Source organism: Gopherus evgoodei, chromosome 14 (genome assembly GCF_007399415.2).
Source record: "Gopherus evgoodei ecotype Sinaloan lineage chromosome 14, rGopEvg1_v1.p, whole genome shotgun sequence".
Classification (NCBI taxonomy): Eukaryota; Metazoa; Chordata; order Testudines; family Testudinidae; genus Gopherus; species Gopherus evgoodei.
In genome coordinates, this window is record NC_044335.1 from 2,928,196 (window position 1) to 2,950,656 (window position 22,461).

Consider the following 22,461-nt stretch of genomic DNA (forward strand, 5'->3'; position numbering starts at 1 on the left):
CCTGCAGCCTTGCCGTCGCCCCAGGGTGCGTGAGAGGGGCCTAGGCCCTGCCTGATGCTGCTGTGCTGTGGGGAGCTGTGCCACGCTCCCTGCTAGCCGTACCCATTGTACCCTCGTCTCCAGGGGATGGGCGGGGCCCCAGAAATCCTGCTGCTGAGGTATAGCAGGGGGTCCTCGTGTTCCTCCCCCACCCCAGCCCCCGGCTCAGTGGCTGAGCTCCCGTCCCGCGCAGGCCCTGACGGAAGGGATGTGCAGCGGGTGGGGCTGGGGAGAAGGGGGTACGAACCGAGAGGCACGACGCTAGGCCCTGGCAGCTGTAGCCAGCCCAGCGGGAGTTAGAGCAGCCCGGGGGCTGCCTCTGTAGGGGCCAACGCTAGAACAGGAAGGTGCAAAGGGGGCTTAAAGCTGTCTCTCCCCCTCCCCTCCAGACAGCAAGGGGCTCAGAGATTCGGGTGAAGGGCTAGGGGGACTGAAAGGTCCTGGGGGGGAGGGGCAGATCTGGAGTGAAGCGGGGACTGCTGGAGGGGAAGGGGCAGAGAGGAGGCTTTAACATGACACGATTGAGGGCATAAAAAAATCAGTTTTACTTAAAGTAACACAAAATCCCCCCTCTGGCCCTGGTTTCCAGGCTGGCTCCAGGGTAGGCAGCAGCAGGATGCAGGGGGCGAGGGGAGCCAGGGGCTGTATGTGTTCTCCTGTAGGGCAGCGGCTCTCGCCGAAGGGGCTACCCAGCCATGGCAGCTCAAGCCTTGTACTGCACATCTGTGGCTACCAACACAAATCCCTGTGAAGACAAAACGGCAGGATGAGAGTCCGGCTGTGTTTAATGACAGCAGCTGGGGGGGGCTGTTTCACAGGTGGCGTAGGAGTGCTGGCCAAATGGGGTGCAGAGTCCCCCAGCAGGAGTTGCTGATGGGGTAGGTGTGAGCGAGCTCCCTGCAGGACCCAAGACCAGGGGCACCATTTAGGGGGGGCAGAGGAACTCTACCCCCCCCCCCCCGGAAGTTTCGTACCTGAAGTCTGCTCACAGCACACATTCTAGCCCCAGATGGAGCTCCTAACTGCCATGTGATGAGTCTGGTGCTGCTCCCAGCTTCTGCCTTTGCGGCAGGGAGTTTGTTTATAAACAGAGGCAGATTGATTAAGATAACAAAAGACTTGTCATTACATTAAATTAAGGATCATTAGATGATCCTGAAAGCTTTGCCAGGCACTCAGGATAAAACATAGGGAAAAAAACGGTAGGAATAAATGGTGAGAATGGAGAGAGGGACACCCACAGCTTGACCACTGCCTGCAGATGTGGTCGCCCCATCTCAAAAAAGATATATTGGATTTGGAAAAGGTTCAGAGAAGAGCAACAGAAACCATTAGGGGTATGGAACAGCTTCCGTCTGAGGAGAGATTAATAAACCTGGGACTTCTCAGTTTGGAAAAGAGATGACTAAGGGGGGATATGATAGAGGTCTATAAAATCATGACTGGTGTGGAGAAATTGAATAAGGAAGTGTTATTTACTCCTCATAACACAAGAACTAGGGGTCACCAAATGACATTAATAGGCTGCAGATTTAAAACAAACAAAGTATTTCTTCACAGTCAACTGGTGGAACTCCTTGCCAGAGGATGTTGTGAAGGCCAAGACTATAAAAGGTTCAAAAAAGAACTAGATAAATTTATGGAGGACAGGTCCATCAATGGCTATGAGCCAGGCAGGGCAGGGATGGTGTCCCTGGCCTCTGTTTGCCAGAAGCTGGGAATGGGCGACAAGGGATGGATCACTTGGTGATTCCCTGTTCTGTTCACTCCCTCTGGGGCACCTGGCACTGGCCACTGTCGGCAGACAGGACACACGGCTAGGTGGACCTTTGGTCTGACCCGGTCTGGCCAGTCTGATGTTCTTATATAGACCCCAGATGTATCTTCCCACTGCTGTAACTGACTAGACCCCACATCCCTCCCAGAGCTGAGATGGAACCCAGGAGTCCTGACAGGGTCTCTCGCCCTGCAGAATTAGTAACAGAGTAAGAATATACATTAAAATTTTAAAGCTAACCAGTGCCCATTAAGTGACTCGCCACAAGATGTCAGAACATGTTGGCATTAGAGGTGAGTGGGGCTAATATTTATTTATTTTTCTTTCTTTTATATAAGTGTGATGGAGTGGGGAGTTTCTTGGGGTTTTTTTGTGTTTTCCAGGGGGTTGCATGCAGGGGGTGGGACTCAGTGTCCCCGGGTGTTACGGGTTTAACAAGGTGAGGGGAGAGGGAGTTTGATGTTACAGAGGACCGGAGAGGGAACTTGGGACCCCAGCCAAGGGCCTGGAGGATGGAGACCCCAGCGACTGGTGACTTGGTGACCCGGAAACCCAGCTCAGGAGTCACAGCCGGATCTGGCCAGTGGGGGACAATGGGCTGCAGGGAGAGGACCCCGGTGACCTGACCAGCCGGTTCCAGACAGAGGAGAGCTGAGAGGGGACTCAGGCCTTCCTGTTTATGACCCTGTTTACCTGGAGAGAAGACAATGGACAGGGGGGGGCTTGGGGCCCATGATATCAGATGCCCAGCTAGGAAGCAGGGCGCGTGCTGGGCTGGAGAGGGGGAGCAGGCAGGCCCAGCCTGGGATGTGCGAGGCTGAGGGAGGCCAGGCCTGAGGCCGGGGAGTTTCCTGGGCTGAGAGTCACTCCAGCCTAGAGAACAGGGGGCATCATACCCTTCAGGGGTGGAGGCCTGGGGGGTCCAGAGCGTGTGGACTCTCTGAGGGGGCTCACGGCGAGAGACAGACATGCTAAGACTCAGAGAGGTGTGGCTCCAGGAGGTGGAGGGGCCTGACCCCGAGAGAAAGTGGCCCCCCGAGAAGGGCTGTTGTACTGAAGGGGCACCCCCCACGGACCGCAGGGGGCGAAGAGTGAGCACGACCTGTGAGTCCGTGACAACAGGAATTAGAAACAGTGCTCCGTCAGGTAATTGCTAAGTTGTCTGCCAAAAAATACAAAACTTTTCAGGTAGCCCCTGGAATTATGGTCAAAGATGCCCCCACCTAGTCTGAAAAGGTACCCTGGCCACAGGCTTGGGGGTTCCCAGTGCAGGCACTGGGTAGGACGTGGAGCCAAGACCATGGCTGAGCCCTACCTGGTTGATTTTGACATGGGGATTCACCAGGCTGAGGTTATAGATGCTGGGCAGGGGGAATCCTTTCTTCAGCTTCTCTGGGGAGACAAAAGAAGCCCTGGTTAGGGGGGAGGACCCAGAGCCCGAGGGCAGCTGGGAGGGGCACTGCTACCCCAAGAGCAGGGACACGGGGTGGGGAAATGCAGCAGAACTCACTGTTCGCCATCGGCAATGCAACCATCCGCAGCGCAAGCTTCAGCAGGGTCTCCAGAGTTTTCACCTGCAGAACACAAGCCAGCTGGTGAGAGCTGGCACGGCGCGGGACAGAGCCTGGCTCCCCTGGGGCCGGCGGCTGTGCACAGCACGGGACAGAGCCTGGCTCCCCAGGGCCAGCAGGGCCGTGCATGGCGCGGGGCAGAGCCTGGCTCCCTGGGGCCGGCGGGGCAGTGCACGGTGCGGGGCAGAGCCTAGCTCCCCCATGCTGGTGGGGCCGTGCACAGTGTGGGGCAGAGCCTGGCTCCCCTGGGGCCGGCAGCCGTGCACGGTGCGGGACAGAGCCTGGCTCCCCGGGGCCGGCGGGGCCATGCATGGCGCGGGGCAGAGCCTGGATCCCCTGGGGCCGGCGGGGCCATGCACAGCGCAGGATAGAGCCTGGCTCCCCCGGGGCCGGCGGGGCCGTGCACGGTGCGGGGCAGAGCCTGGCTCCCTGGGGCTGGCGGGGCAGTGCACGGCGTGGGGCAGAGCCTGGCTCCCCGGGGCGGGCGGGGCAGTGCACGGCGCGAGGCAGAGCCTGGCTCCCCCGGGGCCGGCGGGGCAGTGCACGGCGCGGGGCAGAGCCTGGCTCCCCCAGGGCCGGCGGGGCAGTGCATGGCGCGGGGCAGAGCCTGGCTCCCCCGGGGCCGGCGGGGCAGTGCACGGCGCGGGGCAGAGCCTGGCTCCCTGGGGCCGGCGGGGCAGTGCACGGCGCGGGGCAGAGCCTAACTCCCCCGGGGCCGGCGGGGCAGTGCACGGCGCGGGGCAGAGCCTGGCTCCCCCAGGGCCGGCGGGGCAGTGCACGGCGCGGGGCAGAGCCTGGCTCCCCGGGGCCGGCGGGGCAGGGCACGGCGCGGGGCAGAGCCTGGCTCCCCGGGGCCGGCGGGGCCGTGCACGGCGCAGGGCAGAGCCTGGCTTCCCGGGGCCGGCGGGGCCGTGCACAGCGCGGGGCAGAGCCTGGCTCCCCGGGGCCGGCGGGGCAGTGCATGGTGCGGGGCAGAGCCTGGCTCCCCGGGGCTGGCGGGGCAGTGCACGGCGCGGGACAGAGCCTGGCTCCCCGGGGCTGGCGGGGCAGTGCATGGTGCGGGGCAGAGCCTGGCTCCCTGGGGCTGGCGGGGCAGTGCACGGCGCGGGGCAGAGCCTGGCTTCCCGGGGCCGGCGGGGCCGTGCACGGCGCGGGGCAGAGCCTGGCTCCCCGGGGCCGTCGGGGCAGTGCACGGCGCGGGACAGAGCCTGGCTCCCCCGGGGCCGGCGGGGCAGTCATGGCGCGGGGCAGAGCCTGGCTCCCTGGGGCCGGCGGGGCAGTGCACGGTGCGGGGCAGAGCCTAGCTCCCCCATGCTGGTGGGGCCGTGCACAGCGTGGGGCAGAGCCTGGCTCCCCGGGGCCGGTGGGGCCGTGCACGGCGTGGGGCAGAGCCTGGCTCCTCCGGGGCCGGCGGGGCAGTGCATGGCGCGGGGCAGAGCCTGGCTCCCCCATGCTGGTGGGGCCGTGCACAGCGTGGGGCAGAGCCTGGCTCCCCGAAGCCAGTGGGGCCGTGCACGGCGCAGGATGATCCTCAGGCCAATCTCCCCTTGCGGTTCAGTGGCAGCTTTGGCTGAGGAAGGGCTGCGCACAATGTGCCCCTGGAAATCTCCTCGTCCTACCCTTCCCTGCCGCCCGCCCAGCCCCTGCTGCTGTCACGGCTCACCTGCACCGAGCCGACGTGGGACCACACCACGGACAGGCTGAAGCTGTTGGAGACACAGAGACAAAGGTCAGGGCTGAGCGTGGTCCCAGCTCAGCCAGGCCTGGCCGAGGGGGTGGCAGCTCAGGAGACGCAACGCGGACGGGAGGGCTCTGAGTTCAGTTTCTTGCTGGGTTGCTATTGGTCTTGGGATAAGCGGGGGGGAATTGGGGCTCCCAGCTGGGATGGGACCCCAAGGGCTGAGACATAAGCCCCTGGAGTTGTGGGTATCGGGGTGGGATGTAAATCCCAGAGAGGGGGCAGGGCTGGGCTATAAACTCCAGGGGATAGAACCTCTCGTAGGCGTGGGCTCCTGGCTGGGCCATAACCCCTGTGGTTGGGGGAAGGGGAGGGGAGGGGAGGCTCCAGACAAGCCCCAGACTCACTCAGTCAGAGCCACAGAGCCCCCGACTTTGGCTGAGTCGAGATGCAGCTGCCCCGCCAGGCTGGCATCCTGCCAACAAAGCAAGACGTTTCTTGGATTCTTGTTATCAGCAAGAGCAGCTAAAACATGGCCCTGGAGGCCCCACAATACCGCCCCCCCCCATCCCAGCTCCAGAGCACAGGGCCCCAGCCCTCCCCCAACACTCCAGGTCCCTCAAGCCGGAGAGCTGGGGCCACCGGCCCTGCACCAATACGCCTGGGTCCCTGGGAGAGAGGGATCCAGGATGCCCAGGGCTCTGCCCAGCACTTACCAGGTCCAGCAGGAAGGCTGAGGCCAGAGTGGCGTTTGGCAGGACGACGAAGGCCTCGGCTGTGCCGAACAAGGCCAGGGCCAGGCTGTCCGGGTGGCAGGTCAGCAGCGGCTGCTTGCGGGCAGACAGGTGCAGCTCCATGGGCATGTCGGGGTAGAGCTTCCTCAGCTGAGCCAGGGAGAGCAAGAGAACGGCCCGTGAGATGGACAGAAACAGCCAGTGCCCAGCCCCGAGCCAGAGAGACATCCGCCTTCCGGGGCATGGGATACCATCCTCCGCTGGCCAGTGCAACCTCGCCCCGCCCCCATACGTACACAGGGGGACACGCATCCCGTGTGTACATGACCCTGAACCCTAACCCGCACCCCCTGGGACTGCATGACCCCAACTCTCGTCCATGGGCACGTGACCTCCTTCCCCTCTCCCTTCGCGTGTGGGGCTCTGAACTCCCAGAGGGCTGAGGAGGAGCCCGTTATGTGTGACAGCCTGGGAGCCCAGCTCTCCACAGGGTCGGGGTTTAACCCAGATTCAGCCAGAGGGGATGCGTTTGCCCCTGTGCCAGGTGCAGCGGTGAGGGCACACGGGCTGCCCCAGCTGCCTCACCTCTGGGAAGAAGAGCCCCACGCTCCCGGTGTTCAGCCGGATGGGGGAGCGCTTCGGGATCTGCAACACAAACACACGAGACACCGGGTTGCTGGGGGAGCATGTGCCAGTGCCTGAGCACCTGCCACCTGGGACAGGCAGGTGAGGCTGCCAATGGGCGGGGCGGCCTTCTGCCTGGAGCTGCTCTGCCCTCAACTGCCCTTGGGCCACCACCTCTGAGATGCAAAAACCCAGGCCATCCGGGATGATCCTGAGCCCAGAAACCTGCCAGCTGGCAGCCTGCACTGAGGTCCCGTACAGCTCTCCCAGGTTAGCGACCTCAAACGAGGGACGATCCTGGGAAAACCTGGATGGGTGGCAACACTGGGCACAGCTGGGGCATGTTGGCTTTGATCCTGAGCCCGCTCCATAGATAAACAGCCTCCCCTCCAGCGAGCACTGAAATCACGCGGGAAAATCTCCTGCAGCGACTGGATGCAGCTCTCGGGAAAGGTCGGGTCTCCTGGAGGAGCTGGACAGGGCCCATGGGCTCCTGAGTGTCACCTTATTCTGGGGCTGAAAGAGCAGGGGGAGCATTCACCACACAGTCATGGAGGAAGGGGGAGATGCACCGGGAGCTGCTTAGCCCAATCAGGGAGAGGAGGGGACTCCCTGCTGCTCCCGACCAGAAAGCAGAGAGGCCCCTCATCCCACATCGCTGGCTGTCCTGGCGCCATACCATGTCATCCCTGAAGTTTTTCCGCAAGGCCCCCGCCGTGAAGTAGACGAACGCAGCCGAGTTGGCCGAGAACTCGGAGAGGCCGAGAAGCAGCATGTGGTCACCCTCGTCAGGCAGCAAGAAGGGGGCAGGGGAGAAGGGGCTCTCCCTGTGCTTGCCCACGCCATAGAACTCGCCCTGGAGAGACGGAGATAGGACATGTTACGTGTCACTCCCCGGGGATGGGGCGACTGCTGGGTCAGGCCTGGGTGGGCCGCGCAGGAGACAATCACAGCAACTGCTGGGCAGTAACGTGGATTTGCCACATGCGCCTGGCTCTGCCGGCATGTCCGGGGCAGTCTGCAGATCTGCTTTAGCCCAGCACAAGTCATTAGGCTCAATGCAAGGGGACGGGGGCACTCTCTGGCCTGGCTAGACAGGAGGGGAGAGCAGATGATCTAAGGTCCCTCTGGCCTGAGGTGTCACAGGGGGCCTGAGAAAAGCAGGAAACTGCAGGCTCCATCACTCCAGAGACAGGCAATCAGCCCTAATGGGGAGTGACCGAACCTAACTGGGGTCAGGGGTAGGTGTGGGTCCAGGGAGGGGCAAGTCGCACTGGCAGCTCTGCTCCCCCCACACCTAGAGAGAGGCGCAGTGCCCAGCCAGCAGGATTGCACTCTGCATAGGCAGCACATGCCAGCAGAAGAGCCACAGATTTAGATTTTCCCACTTTGCCCCTGAAGAGCTGATTTCCCTTTACAAACGTCTCAGCTGCTCTCAGCCCAGGCAGTTGCTTTCCTGCTTGGCAGGTGTCCTGCTCCCAGCAGATCTGGGCCAGAAGACGTCCACAATGTTCTGGGAAGTCTACTTCCTCCCCGAAGGGTGCCTGGTGCCCAGCTCAGCTGCTTTACCTTCAGGTCCATGTCTCCATGCTCCCTGGCAATCACTGGCTTGTTCACCAAGGAATAGTCAATTGCAGCAAATGGGTCGATCTGGGCTGAGACTGCAGAGAAGCCGGAGACAGAGGAACATCATAGCACAACCCAAAGTGGTGAGTCCTCATATCCCCTCCCAGGTCAATAACGCCCAGACAGCTCGTCTGAGTCAACCCTGATATCCCCTGGAAAAAGCTGGAGGACCAGCCTGTCTTTTTTCATTTCTTCTTAATCACCAGCTGAGTTGAATTCGCATCCTGGATTCAGTCGAGGTTTCGGCCCAGATTCAGCCTGAGCTGCCCATTCCTGTCCTGCTGCCTCATACCCTGAATTCCCACCTAAGAATTCTCTGATATTTGACCCAATTCTCAGGCTTTCGGGCGACTCATCCCATCTGCCCCCCATGTTGCCACAGGTCTCCATGGCTCCTAGTTCCTACCGTGCATGGTCTTCAGGACTCGCTGCAGATCACTGATCCCTTTCCCGAGCTCAGGACAGAGCTGGATGGAAAAAGAGAATGTTACAGATTCAGAAACCCTTTCCCAGAGGAAAGAACAGGCCAGGGGGCTCTTGTGGGGCCATGGAGGAGCTGTTCTGACAGAAAAGCAGGATCAGCCATAAGGTGAATGGGGAGGGTCTGTGGATACGTTATAATCACCTCCTGTTTAATTTCCTTCCTTCCTTTCCTTGTCACTTCCTCAGGTTTAGAACGCTCCTCTGCACAGAATGGCCCTGGGTTTCTCAGCTGGGTTTCAAATAGAAACACGGATACAATCCCCACCCAGGAACTGCTGTCCACTGCCCCAGGACAAAGGGGTCCCCAGCATGACACACAGGGGCAGGGATGGTAGTGGGCCGATATTTCGCCCCATGTGCCAAGTACGTTAAGCAGGAAGCCTGAAGTGACCTGCACTGGTACAATAAGGCTAAGTGTAACACGCTGGCCAACATCTCCCTCTAGTGGCCTGATCCAATAATGGAAACCAGCCCACCATGCTGCCAGCGAGGGGAGTTACTCCTTTAGCTCAAGCGAGAAAGGTCTGTGCCGCTGTGCTGCAGGTGTAGGAGCAAGGCCTGCTGATAACCTGCGTTTGGAGGTCTCACTCCACAAGGACTTTGCACTCAGCAGCTCGTCCAATAGCAATGAGCGAAAGAGTTTAGTGCTTGGTGGGAGAGGCCGGGAAGGAAGACACTTGTTTAGCATTTGCTGATCTCATCCTCCGGCTACCGCCCGAGTCCTGGCGGACAGGGCCGGGGAGCTGCTCTCAGCAGGATGAACACTCACCTGCCTATTGACTTCATACCGCAGGGGTGCCTGGAGAGCCCCCGAGAACAGATTGTAAAGCCAGCTGTGGGGAGAGAGAAGGAGAAGAATCAGTGCTTAGTGCAGAGCTATGGGCGGGGGCTCCCGAAGCACTCAGCACTGGCCCAGCTCCGTAACACTCCCAGGGCTGTGTAGGGCAGCACTCAGAGCATTGGCAAATCCCACTCTGAACAGTCAACCTCTTCAAAGCCTTGGGACGAAGCTCCACTGCCCTCCATTCACTATCAAGGGCAAGCGATTGCAGTGGCCTCTTCCTGAGTCTGCAGACAGCCTGAAACCACAGCTCTAGGGGATGTGACCTGCCCCCATTCATCTCCAGGGGATACTGACATTCACACCTATAGCGCTGGCACACCACGACCCCGATTTTCAGTGATCTAGGTGTGTCACTGTCTGCCTGGTTTGCACAATTTCAGACTGGGTAATTGCATGTGGCAGCGGCCAAGCAAACAGGCAGGCTGCGTGCCGGCCCTGCAGAGACCTGCATCACTTTTCCCAAGGTCTGAGGCTGAAGACAAGAGTGACTTCGCCCGTTTCTGTCTCAGTTAGTGCACAAGGGCCATATTGTAACCTCCCTCGTTGTGCAACTCTGCTATTGGCCAACGGGAGATCTGTGGGGATGGAGGGACTTGCCCCATATGTCATCGGCCTGGCCACAGACCATAAGTAAAAATGTAGGTTGGCCCCGCACTGCAGAGTGATTCTGACACCTCGACCTAGAGGACTAAAACCATGGACATGACCTGGTCCCAGCTGTGAAAGTCACTGGTAGCCCCCCTTAACAGCTTACAAGCAGCCAGTAGGGAGAAGCAGAAGCCTCACGGACACAGTACCCTGAATGTTTGAACTGTCTCCCCTTATCAGTGTTGAGGCTGTTGAAGCTGGTTCTTAGCTGGTTTTTGCTGAGCAGATTGCAGAAGTGCAGGGTTTGCTAACTACCAATCAAATGCTAGCACGACCGAAGCCTGTGTGTGAGTGTGTATAAAAGATTCTTAATTTTTGTGTTAAGTAGAGTCTTTTGTACCAAGGTACAGGCTCTCCTTTCTTCTGCAGAATAAAGCATCTTTTCCTCATCCCTGTCAGGCTGTTATTGGCTCTCAGCTAGGCAGACCCACTATTTCAGTAACACAGCTCCCCCTCTGAAAAGACTGCTCTGAACCTGCCCCCATCTCCCAGCCAGCCCTGCGGTCCAAGCCTCAGCATGGTGCTTTCCACACCGGGGCAGAGAGTGAGCTCTGTGGGATAGAGAGGGTGTGATGAGCAGAGCGCAGCCTGCCCCGCCACACAGAGCGTGCCCCCCTTTAAGGGAGCTGACAGTATACGCAGCCTAGCTGAGCCCAGCTCGGGGGGATAAGGGATGTAGCAGGGCCTCAGGAAGCCAGAACTCACCTGGCTCCATCATGGAACTTCACATCCAGCCTCCCGATGCTGGAGCGGCAGTTGGTGCTCCACACCTGGGGACGGCCACTGTCATCCCTGCTCACCCCCAGCTCGGTGGAGAGGGACAGGTTGCTCACGCTCAGGTCAAAGGAGCCGCTGTCGGGTCTGGGAAGGGAGGAAAGCACGGGGCAGTTTAGCACCTGGTGGCTAGCGGAGCTCGGGCTGCCCTAGCTACGGGCCCGGAGGCAGAGGTGAAAGCCCCAGGGAGTCGGCACTGGAGAGAGGACTCAGAGCTACACCTGCAGAGGGAGAGAGCTTCCCACACTGCCCTGCACTGCAGGGACTTCCTCCAGGGGTTGGGGGAGCAGTGCCCCCATGACCATCCAGGCCTTGGCCTCTCTGCTCAGCTGCCCACAAGGCTGCCAGCTGTGCCCGTGGTTTCTGCGAGGGCAGCTGCCCCCCTAGGAGCTGCACTCAGCACCTCTTGCCCAGAATGTGCCACTACCCCAGCACGGAGTCGTCACCTCCTTTCCCTGCCTTCTGTTCCATCACCCCAGAGCCGTGTCCCCCAATCTTCCCCCTCTCCCTCCCTGTACCTGTGCAGCCACGGAGGGGAGCCAGGGCATGGCAGGGGAGGTTCCCTCTTGCTCTTTTCCCTCCCTTCCAGTTACACTCCTGCACCAAGGTTCAGCTTGCAGGAACACCCCCTAGGCTGGGTCACCGATGGCCCCAGGGAGCAATATGTCCGCAAAGGAGAAGGCATTTGGTGCTCCCTTCCCTTGGTCCCTTTAGCAAAGGGACTCACATCTTTTTAGACCCATGACCGAGCGAGGAAATGAGGGCCCTGCAGCGCTTGGGGCCCCCAACCAATGCCAGGCCCTGTGGGGGGGCTAAGGAGCTGGTAACTGTTGCAGGAGCTCTGCCCTCCAGGCACGGGATCAGAGTTCTCAGCACAAGCAGGAAGGGGGCTCAATGTTATCCTCTTGGGGTTGCACCGCAGAGCGGCACTGGAGACAGCAGCCACAAAGCAGGGCCCCGTCCGACCGCTCCCCAGAGCAAAATTTGCCCCTGGCCAGACCCCGTGTCAGCATCTCTAGTGCCAGTGCTAGCCCCCCTGCCCTTCCCACGAGGCCACAGTCAGGCTGGGCAAGTCACATCTGCAGGTGCACGCCCCAGAGCCCCTGCCCAGTGGAGGTGACCCAGCTCTGGTTATGGTGGAGAGTAGCACATGGCATCTGGGATGGCTCTGGCCCTGGGTGGGAGTTTGGGGAGCTGAGGAGAGTGTGGGGGTGGGGTCCCTGTTGTCCCTGGGGCTATGGAGGGCTCCCAATGGCCTCACATCACAGCACCAGCAGCAGAGTAGCCCTTACACGAACAGGACTTTCACTCGCCAGACACCGTGGAGCTGGACGCGGGCACTGCTGACCACGAGCCTCACGCCTGTCCCCTCAGAGAAGCTTACGACAGACTCATTCAGCTGCAGCTCTTGAATCTGGATCCTGCAAAGCAGCAGAAAGACAGACATCAGCCCGACTGCCCTAAGGCCAAACGCTCCCCCAAACACCCCAGGAACAGCTTATCACAGGGACCTCGGGAACTTCCAGGAACCTCCGTGCCACGTTCCACAGGGTGTGTGGCTGGGGGATGGACTCCTGGGGCTGCTCTCTGCACAGCCCCTCTGGCCATTGGGTTCTAGAGAAACTGACACCACCTGCGAGTGTGCATGTGTGTGTGTGTGTGTGTGTGTGTGTGTGCGCGTGCATACACACATCTGCATATGGATGTGCGTGTGACCGTGTGTGTGCATGTGGGTAGGTGTGCACATGCCGGGGGTAAGGGAGTGTTTGGCCAAAATTTTCAGGAGAACTCAGCACGTTGAGTGCTGAATCCTGGATAATCAGGCCCTGAGCTTATCTAAATGTCCCCCCATTGCGAACATTCGGGGAGCAGCACTGGTTTTAGCACCGTGGTGAAAGGGACATTTATTGCAGCTGCTGCATCCTGGGAGTGTGAGAGAGAGAGAGAGAGAAAGCAGGTCAGATCTATGGGTGTGTGTGTGTGTTTGTGAGTGAGTCAGGGCAGAGCTCTCAAGGTGGGGTGTGAGACAAGGAAGCAGGTTCAGTTGGTATCACCTATGCAGGAGTGATGAGCTTGTGGCTAAGACGAGGTGAGAGACACTCACAGAGGGAACGCGGGGGATCGGCCTGAGTGGACAAGGTGCGAGGGAATGGGAGGTATTGAGAAGATTTGTTAGCAGAGGAAGTTCAAGAAAAACACTCAGGCGCCTAATTTCTAGTGCATCGAGCTCCTGCCCTGGCCACCCTGGTGCAGTTTGGAGTCAGAGCAGTTGAGTGCCAGTGGGCACTACCCAGAGGGCAGAACATGTGACTGATCTTGGAGGCAAAGGTTACAGGCTCTGTAAAGCAGCTCACGGCTCAGAGCCCCAGCACCGTCCTGCAGCCGGAGTCACTGAGCTGGAGGTAAGACTGTTACAGAGATGGCCGGCAGGGACAATCTAGCAGCTAAAACACCCATCACTGCAGCATCTGGGCACCTCACCATCTAACTGTGAGCGGGGGAATGGGCCCACTATTGTGGGAAACTTTCCTGGTTTATACACTATCCTGGTGAAATGGGCTAGCGAAAGGATCTGAGTCCCCGCTCCCACTCCCTTTACACATGGGCCTGCCTGACCTCTAGGGCTCCCCTTCCTCTCTGCCGCATGGCAGAGTCCTTGTAACCCCGACACGGCTGGGTCCAGGATTCCTGGGGAGCTGGGCCCCCAGTCTTGTCGTGGTCACGTAGGACAGGGGCTAGGGTGTCTCCACTCTGGGGCACTGTCTCTGCACCAGACACTTCCCTGCCCCACTGCTCACCACTCTGAGTTCAAGCAAATAAAAATTTTTAAACAGCAACCAATTAAAAAAAAACGGGGCTCCGTGGGCCTGGGGCACCACACCTGGCCGTCTCGGAGCTGCAGGGACATTCCTAGTCTGCTCCTCACAGGGTCCATGCCCCTGCCCAGGCCCTGGCTGCACTGCCATGACACCGGGGCTCGCACCTGCTCTGGCGGTGCCCACACACCTGCAGGCACTAGGGGACAGGGCCCATCCCCCCAGCGTCACTCCCATCAGGATCACGAGCCCCTCCCAGCCCAGCCTGCAAGGCCTCGTGTCTGAGGCCTCCCTGTGCTAGGTCTGGTGCCCAGGGCCGCTGGACTCCCCAGTCGCTCACTCGCTCCAGCCCCATTCACACCCTGCCTCCATCTCAGCTCCCGGGGCTGCTCCTCTGGCCCTGCTCCCAGCCCAGCCAGGCTCCTGCTCTCCCCTTAGCTCTGCCCCTCCGGCTTGGCCGCTCCACCTCACATGGGACCCTGGCCTCCTGACTATCTCATTGGCCTGCCTGCACTGTCAGTCAGCCTGACCTGAAGGAATGGCCTCTGCCCATTAGCTCTGGGGCCTGTCAGTCTCAGGATCCTGATTTCCCATTAGCCCTCCCCCTTTCTTTTGGTAGTGGGAGAGGACCAACCCAAAAACCTGCCCAGAGTTTCAGTGAGGGCCCACAGTCCCCTTCCATAATGCACGTGGCCCAAGGGCACACAGGGAGCCCGGGGTGGAGCAGGGATTGAACCCAGCTGGTGCCTGCACCACTGGGCCACCCGACCTCATACCATGGTGCCAGGCAGCCCCGACCCCGCAGCTGAGAACGGCAGTCCCGTGGCATGGAAGGGAGGGAACACCCCCTCCGATGAGATCCCGCCTGTCTCCCACGGGGTCGGGGCCCCAAGGGAGTGGCAGGCCATGGGGGGAAGGCATTATCTCATTCCAACCAGCTCACGTCACTCATGCCCAGCCCCGAGCGACTCTCATCAAAGGACCCAGGAGGCCCCGTGATGAGCCCGAGGTGTCTGGTTCAGAGGGCCTGGGACCCCACTGACCGTGTGTGTGTGGGGGGCATAGAGTATGTTCCTGGCCCCAGAACCAGGGAGAAGGAGCCGTGCTCTGACCTGGACACGGAATAGCCCACGTCCCCGAGGAGAGGGATGTTGTATGAGCCATTCAGATCCGGGATGTACTTCTTCTTCAGCAGTGACTTCACCGCCTCCAGGCCGAATTGCTGACCTTGAATCAGAGAGCAGGCTGGGGTCACAGCAGAGCCCATGGAGAGCCCCCGGAGCAGTGGCAGGGCACTGCAGAGAGCAGCCAGGGGCCGTGGCAGGGCACTGCAGAGAGCAGGCTGGGATTATGGCAGGGCCCATGGAGAACCCCCGGGGCATGGCAGGGCACTGCAGAGAGCAGCCGGAGGCCATGGCAGGGCACTGCAGAGAGCAGGCTGCGGTCACAGCAGAGCCCATGGAGAACCCCCAGGGCATGGCAGGGCACTGCAGAGAGCAGCCAGGGGCCGTGGCAGGGCACTGCAGAGAGCAGGCTGGGATCATGGCAGGGCCCATGGAGAGCCCCCGGAGCAGTGGTAGGGCACTGCAGAGAGCAGCCAGGGGCCGTGGCAGGGCACTGCAGAGAGCAGCCGGGGGCCATGGCAGGGCACTGCGGGGAGCAGCCAGGGGCTGTGGCAGGACACTGCAGAGAGCAACCGGGGGCCATGGCAGGGCACTGCGGGGAGCAGCCAGGGGCCGGGGCAGGGCACTGCAGAGAGCAGGCTGGGATCATGGCAGGGCCCATGGAGAGCCCCCGGAGCAGTGGCAGGGCACTGCAGACAGCAGCCAGGGGCCGTGGCAGGGCACTGCAGAGAGCAGGCTGGGATCATGGCAGGGCCCATGGAGAGCCCCTTGAGCAGTGGCAGGGCACTGTGGGGAGCTGCTGGGGGCCATGGCAGGGCACTGCAGAGAGCAGCCAGGGGCCGTGGCAGGGCCCATGGAGAGCCCCCGGAGCAGTGGCAGGGCACTGCAGAGAGCAGCCGGGAGCCGTGGCAGGGCACTGCAGAGAGCAGCCGGAGGCCATGGCAGGGCACTGCAGAGAGCAGCCGGAGGCCATGGCAGGGCACTGCAGAGAGCAGGCTGCGGTCACAGCAGAGCCCATGGAGAACCCCCAGGGCATGGCAGGGCACTGCAGAGAGCAGCCAGGGGCCGTGGCAGGGCACTGCAGAGAGCAGGCTGGGATCATGGCAGGGCCCATGGAGAGCCCCCGGAGCAGTGGTAGGGCACTGCAGAGAGCAGCCAGGGGCCGTGGCAGGGCACTGCAGAGAGCAGCCGGGGGCCATGGCAGGGCACTGCGGGGAGCAGCCAGGGGCTGTGGCAGGACACTGCAGAGAGCAACCGGGGGCCATGGCAGGGCACTGCGGGGAGCAGCCAGGGGCCGGGGCAGGGCACTGCAGAGAGCAGGCTGGGATCATGGCAGGGCCCATGGAGAGCCCCCGGAGCAGTGGCAGGGCACTGCAGACAGCAGCCAGGGGCCGTGGCAGGGCACTGCAGAGAGCAGGCTGGGATCATGGCAGGGCCCATGGAGAGCCCCTTGAGCAGTGGCAGGGCACTGTGGGGAGCTGCTGGGGGCTATGGCAGGGCACTGCAGAGAGCAGCCAGGGGCCGTGGCAGGGCCCATGGAGAGCCCCCGGAGCAGTGGCAGGGCACTGCAGAGAGCAGCCGGGAGCCGTGGCAGGGCACTGCAGAGAGCAGCCGGAGGCCATGGCAGGGCACTGCAGAGAGCAGCCGGAGGCCATGGCAGGGCACTGTGGGGAGCAGCCAGGGGCTGTGGCAGGACACTGCAGAGAGCAGCCGGGGGCCATGGCAGGGCACTGCGGGGAGCAGCCAGCGGCCGGGGCAGGGCACTGCGGGGAGCTGCTGGGGGCCGTGCCAGAGCACTGCAGAGAGCAGTTGGGGGCCATGGCAGGGCACTGCAGGGAGCCCCCGGGGGCCGTGGCAGGGCACTGCAGAGAGCAGCCGGGGGCCGTGGCAGGGCACTGCGGGGAGCAGCCAGGGGCCGTGGCAGGGCACTGCAGAGAGCTGCCGGGGGCCATGGCAGGGCACTGCAGAGAGCAGCCGGGAGCCATGGCAGGGCACTGCAGAGAGCAGCCGGGAGCTGTGGCGGGGCACTGCGGGGAGCTGCCGGGGGCCATGGCAGGGCATGGGGAGCAGCCAGGGGCCGTGGCAGGGTACTGTAGAGAGCAGCCAGGGGCCGTGGCAGGGCACTGCGGGGAGCTGCCGGGGGCCGTGGCAGGGCAATGTAGAGAGCTGCCGGGGGCTGTGGCAGGGCAATGTGGAGAGCTGCCGGGGGCTGTGGCAGGCACTGCAGAGAGCTGCCGGGGGCTGTGGCAGGCACTGCAGAGAGCAGCCGGGGGCTGTGGCAGGGCACTGCGGAGAGCTGCCGGGGGCCGTGGCAGGCACTGCAGAGAGCAGGCTGGGATCATGGCAGGGCCCATGGAGAGCCCCTGGAGCAGTGGCAGGGCACTGTGGGGAGCTGCTGGGGGCCATGGCAGGGCACTGCAGAGAGCAGCCAGGGGCCGTGGCAGGGCACTGCAGAGAGCAGGCTGGGATCATGGCAGGGCCCATGGAGAGCCCCCGGAGCAGTGGCAGGGCACTGCAGAGAGCAGCCAGGGGCCGTGGCAGGGCACTGCAGAGAGCAGGCTGGGATCATGGCAGGGCCCATGGAGAGCCCCTGGAGCAGTGGCAGGGCACTGTGGGGAGCTGCTGGGGGCCATGGCAGGGCACTGCAGAGAGCAGCCAGGGGCCGTGGCAGGGCACTGCAGAGAGCAGGCTGGGATCATGGCAGGGCCCATGGAGAGCCCCCGGAGCAGTGGCAGGGCACTGCAGAGAGCAGCCAGGGGCCGTGGCAGGGCACTGCAGAGAGCAGCCGGAGGCCATGGCAGGGCACTGCAGAGAGCAGCCAGGGGCCGTGGCAGGGCACTGCAGAGAGCAGGCTGGGATCATGGCAGGGCCCATGGAGAGCCCCCGGAGCAGTGGCAGGGCACTGCAGAGAGCAGCCAGGGGCCGTGGCAGGGCACTGTAGAGAGCAGGCTGGGATCATGGCAGGGCCCATGGAGAGCCCCCGGAGCAGTGGCAGGGCACTGCAGAGAGCAGCCAGGGGCCGTGGCAGGGCACTGCAGAGAGCAGGCTGGGATCATGGCAGGGCCCATGGAGAGCCCCCGGAGCAGTGGCAGGGCACTGCAGAGAGCAGCCAGGGGCCGTGGCAGGGCACTGCAGAGAGCAGGCTGGGATCATGGCAGGGCCCATGGAGAACCCCCGGGGCATGGCAGGGCACTGCAGAGAGCAGCCGGAGGCCGTGGCAGGCACTGCAGAGAGCAGCCAGGGGCCGTGGCAGGGCACTGCAGAGAGCAGGCTGGGATCATGGCAGGGCCCATGGAGAACCCCCGGGGCATGGCAGGGCACTGCAGAGAGCAGCCGGAGGCCATGGCAGGGCACTGCAGAGAGCAGGCTGGGATCATGGCAGGGCCCATGGAGAGCCCCCGGAGCAGTGGCAGGGCACTGCAGAGAGCAGCCAGGGGCCGTGACAGGGCACAGCAGAGAGCAGGCTGGGATCATGGCAGGGCCCATGGAGAGCTCCTGGAGCAGTGGCAGGGCACTGCAGAGAGCAGCCAGGGGCCGTGACAGGGCACTGCAGAGAGCAGGCTGGGATCATGGCAGGGCCCATGGAGAGCCCCCGGAGCAGTGGCAGGGCACTGCAGAGAGCAGCCTGGGGCCGTGACAGGGCACTGCAGAGAGCAGGCTGGGATCATGGCAGGGCCCATGGAGAGCCCCCGGAGCAGTGGCAGGGCACTGCAGAGAGCAGCCAGGGGCCGTGACAGGGCACTGCAGAGAGCAGGCTGGGATCATGGCAGGGCCCATGGAGAGCCCCCGGAGCAGTGGCAGGGCACTGCAGAGAGCAGCCAGGGGCCGTGGCAGGGCACTGCAGAGAGCAGGCTGGGATCATGGCAGGGCCCATGGAGAGCCCCTGGAGCAGTGGCAGGGCACTGTGGGGAGCTGCTGGGGGCCATGGCAGGGCACTGCAGAGAGCAGCCAGGGGCCGTGGCAGGGCACTGCAGAGAGCAGCCAGGGGCCGTGGCAGGGCACTGCAGAGAGCAGGCTGGGATCATGGCAGGGCCCATGGAGAGCCCCCGGAGCAGTGGCAGGGCACTGCAGAGAGCAGCCAGGGGCCGTGGCAGGGCACTGCAGAGAGCAGGCTGGGATCATGGCAGGGCCCATGGAGAGCCCCTGGAGCAGTGGCAGGGCACTGCAGAGAGCAGCCAGGGGCCGTGACAGGGCACTGCAGAGAGCAGCCAGGGGCCGTGGCAGGGCACTGCAGAGAGCAAGCTGGGATCATGGCAGGGCCCATGGAGAGCCCCCGGAGCAGTGGCAGGGCACTGCAGAGAGCAGCCAGGGGCCGTGGCAGGGCACTGCAGAGAGCAGGCTGGGATCATGGCAGGGCCCATGGAGAGCCCCTGGAGCAGTGGCAGGGCACTGCCGAGAGCAGCCAGGGGCCGTGGCAGGGCACTGCAGAGAGCAGGCTGGGATCATGGCAGGGCCCATGGAGAACCCCCGGGGCATGGCAGGGCACTGCAGAGAGCAGGCTGGGATTATGGCAGGGCCCATGGAGAGCCCCCGGAGCAGTGGCAGGGCACTGCAGAGAGCAGCCGGGGGCCGTGGCAGGGCACTGCAGAGAGCAGGCTGGGATCATGGCAGGGCCCATGGAGAGCCCCTGGAGCAGTGGCAGGGCACTGTGGGGAGCTGCTGGGGGCCATGGCAGGGCACTGCAGAGAGCAGCCAGGGGCCGTGGCAGGGCACTGCAGAGAGCAGCCAGGGGCCGTGGCAGGGCACTGCAGAGAGCAGGCTGGGATCATGGCAGGGCCCATGGAGAGCCCCCGGAGCAGTGGCAGGGCACTGCAGAGAGCAGCCAGGGGCCGTGGCAGGGCACTGCAGAGAGCAGGCTGGGATCATGGCAGGGCCCATGGAGAGCCCCTGGAGCAGTGGCAGGGCACTGCAGAGAGCAGCCAGGGGCCGTGACAGGGCACTGCAGAGAGCAGCCAGGGGCCGTGGCAGGGCACTGCAGAGAGCAAGCTGGGATCATGGCAGGGCCCATGGAGAGCCCCCGGAGCAGTGGCAGGGCACTGCAGAGAGCAGCCCGGGGCCGTGGCAGGGCACTGCAGAGAGCAGGCTGGGATCATGGCAGGGCCCATGGAGAGCCCCCGGAGCAGTGGCAGGGCACTGCAGACAGCAGCCAGGGGCCGTGGCAGGGCACTGCAGAGAGCAGGCTGGGATCATGGCAGGGCCCATGGAGAGCCCCCGGAGCAGTGGCAGGGCACTGCAGAGAGCAGCCAGGGGCCGTGGCAGGGCACTGCAGAGAGCAGGCTGGGATCATGGCAGGGCCCATGGAGAGCCCCCGGAGCAGTGGCAGGGCACTGCAGAGAGCAGCCAGGGGCCGTGGCAGGGCACTGCAGAGAGCAGGCTGGGATCATGGCAGGGCCCATGGAGAGCCCCCGGAGCAGTGGCAGGGCACTGCAGAGAGCAGCCCGGGGCCGTGGCAGGGCACTGCAGAGAGCAGGCTGGGATCATGGCAGGGCCCATGGAGAGCCCCCGGAGCAGTGGCAGGGCACTGCAGACAGCAGCCAGGGGCCGTGGCAGGGCACTGCAGAGAGCAGGCTGGGATCATGGCAGGGCCCATGGAGAGCCCCCGGAGCAGTGGCAGGGCACTGCAGAGAGCAGCCAGGGGCCGTGGCAGGGCACTGCAGAGAGCAGGCTGGGATCATGGCAGGGCCCATGGAGAGCCCCCGGAGCAGTGGCAGGGCACTGCAGAGAGCAGCCAGGGGCCGTGGCAGGGCACTGCAGAGAGCAGGCTGGGATCATGGCAGGGCCCATGGAGAGCCCCCGGAGCAGTGGCAGGGCACTGCAGAGAGCAGCCAGGGGCCGTGACAGGGCACTGCAGAGAGCAGCCAGGGGCCGTGGCAGGGCACTGCAGGGAACAGCTGTGGGCTGTGGGAACAGGAAGGTGGTGACAGTCTCACATCCTCCCTCCACGCTGCCCCACGGCATGCAGGGGAAGGAGCTCTCTGGGAACGTTCCCCAGGCTGGCTGAGCCAGGTCATCCCCCTCTGTTACATAGCACATGCTGCAGTGAGTGCTGGGGCTGCTCCCGGAGCATGGATCCCAGGGGACGGGGCCAGCCCATGTCCGGCTCAGAGGGAGAGCAGGGCCCTGGGGATGTCTCCAGGCTGAGAGAACAGGCGACAGTTCCAGTGAAAAACAAACAGGGTAATAACTATGCAGAGCCACAGACCGTACTCCAGGCCCCTCTGCGTTATTCTGCCTTTCAGGCCGGCATTGGTTCCCTCTGCCCGACAGCTGGAGCCCAGCAGAACAAAGACAAATGTCCAAACCATCCTCTCGGACCGGAGCTGGGATCCTCTTCACCACCTGCGGCAGGGAGACAAAGGCACGCGGCTAGCAGCACGTGACGGCCCAGCCCAGCGCTCCCAGCACCCCTCCCACAGCCTCCCATGGGAAAGCTCCAGGCCTGGCGCTTGCAGCACAGGGCTGGGTCCCCAGCTCAGCTCTACGGCATGACTTTGGGCCAGTCCTTTGCCACAAGAGCCACGTCCATGGGAAACCACTTTCCTCTCTCCCCAAGGAGCTGCTTGGCAAGTCTGGGACAGTGAAGCCAGCCTGGGGACCCGGGACTCCGAACCTAGCCAGTACCTCAGCTCCTGACGAGACCCGTCACTCCAAGTGCACACCCGGGCTAAACCCAAGACACAACCCCACATTTTTATGGCTCGCTGGCTGGAGAGGAGCGGCTGTGATGTAACGGGGCTGGCCTGCGCTGATGAGTCGGCAGGAAAGCTTTATCGCTTGTGCTTCCCACTGCTACGGACACTTGCAACAGAGCCGTTTTTCGCCCCGCCTGTGACACGAAAACGCTGTTCCTGCGGCCTGCCAGCGAAATCCCGTCCTTTCCCCACACAGTGACGCAAAGGGGAAACCAAGAGAAAGGCCCGGCTGATCGATTTGCCCCTGATTGCAAAGGGGTTTTTTCTCACACAAGCTGTTGGGGAAGCAGCTGCTCTTTGCATGATCACAGAATCCACACAGGCTGGGCGGAGAGTTGTGCAGGTGTTGGGGGTTCATTGCTTACTGTTTGCTAGTCATTAATCACTCTCCTGCCTAAAACCAAGCTGACGTCATGTGCCCAGGGTGTGCTCACACTCCAGGAGGGAACAGTCCCGTGACACAATCCCTGGGAGCGGCCAGGCTGGATCAGACCCAGGGCCAGCTTGCACAGTCACTCTAGCGGGGCAGCACCTGATGCTGCAGAGGCAGGTGGCCGATGGGGGGTACTCTGCCCCTCCCTATTAGAATGTATTATCTGTGTTACCATAGCACCTAGGAGCCCAGGCCTGTACCAGAGCCCCCGTGTACCAGGTGCTATACAAACCAGTGACGCCCACATGCATGTTACGGGCAGGCCCCTGGTGGGGGAGCCTGGTACAGGAGTTGGCCCCATGGCGCGGCAAGGCGAAACAGCCCTTGCTGCCCCACTGCCCACTCAGATTTGGCCCTGCAGCCCCTCCCGGACAGGGGCCACCACCCAAACCTGAGCAGTGCTGAGCTCTCCATGCATCAGCTTGTAATGCCACTCACCCAGTTTGGGCCCTCCCGTCCCCTTGGCGTGATGGAGCTGGCGGTGGGTCCACCAGAGCTGCTTCTCAACCCTGTTCGGGGCCTGACTCCTGCATCAGGGCTCCCTGCCAGGGGCCTGCCCAGCTACAGCAGCCCCGTCCGCTCTGCTCCACCTGCAGGT

General features: G+C 63.0%; 1 protein-coding gene across 1 annotated transcript; it reads right to left on the reverse strand.

The window, feature by feature from the left end:
• Positions 1-560: 560 nt before the first annotated feature.
• LOC115634974 (bactericidal permeability-increasing protein-like) lies at positions 561-21,495 on the reverse strand. The gene is made up of 16 exons (XM_030533118.1): positions 21,360-21,495; positions 20,941-21,077; positions 14,727-14,841; positions 12,091-12,219; positions 10,730-10,885; positions 9,302-9,365; positions 8,456-8,516; positions 7,993-8,084; positions 7,103-7,279; positions 6,385-6,444; positions 5,782-5,949; positions 5,473-5,540; positions 5,051-5,093; positions 3,327-3,390; positions 3,132-3,208; positions 561-784 (listed from the first exon to the last, which is right to left on the reverse strand). Exons 2-16 carry the CDS (start codon positions 21,041-21,043, stop codon positions 743-745), a joined length of 1,419 nt encoding a protein of 472 aa, XP_030388978.1. The 5' UTR covers positions 21,044-21,077; positions 21,360-21,495; the 3' UTR covers positions 561-742.
• Between the last annotated feature and the right edge of the window lie 966 nt (positions 21,496-22,461).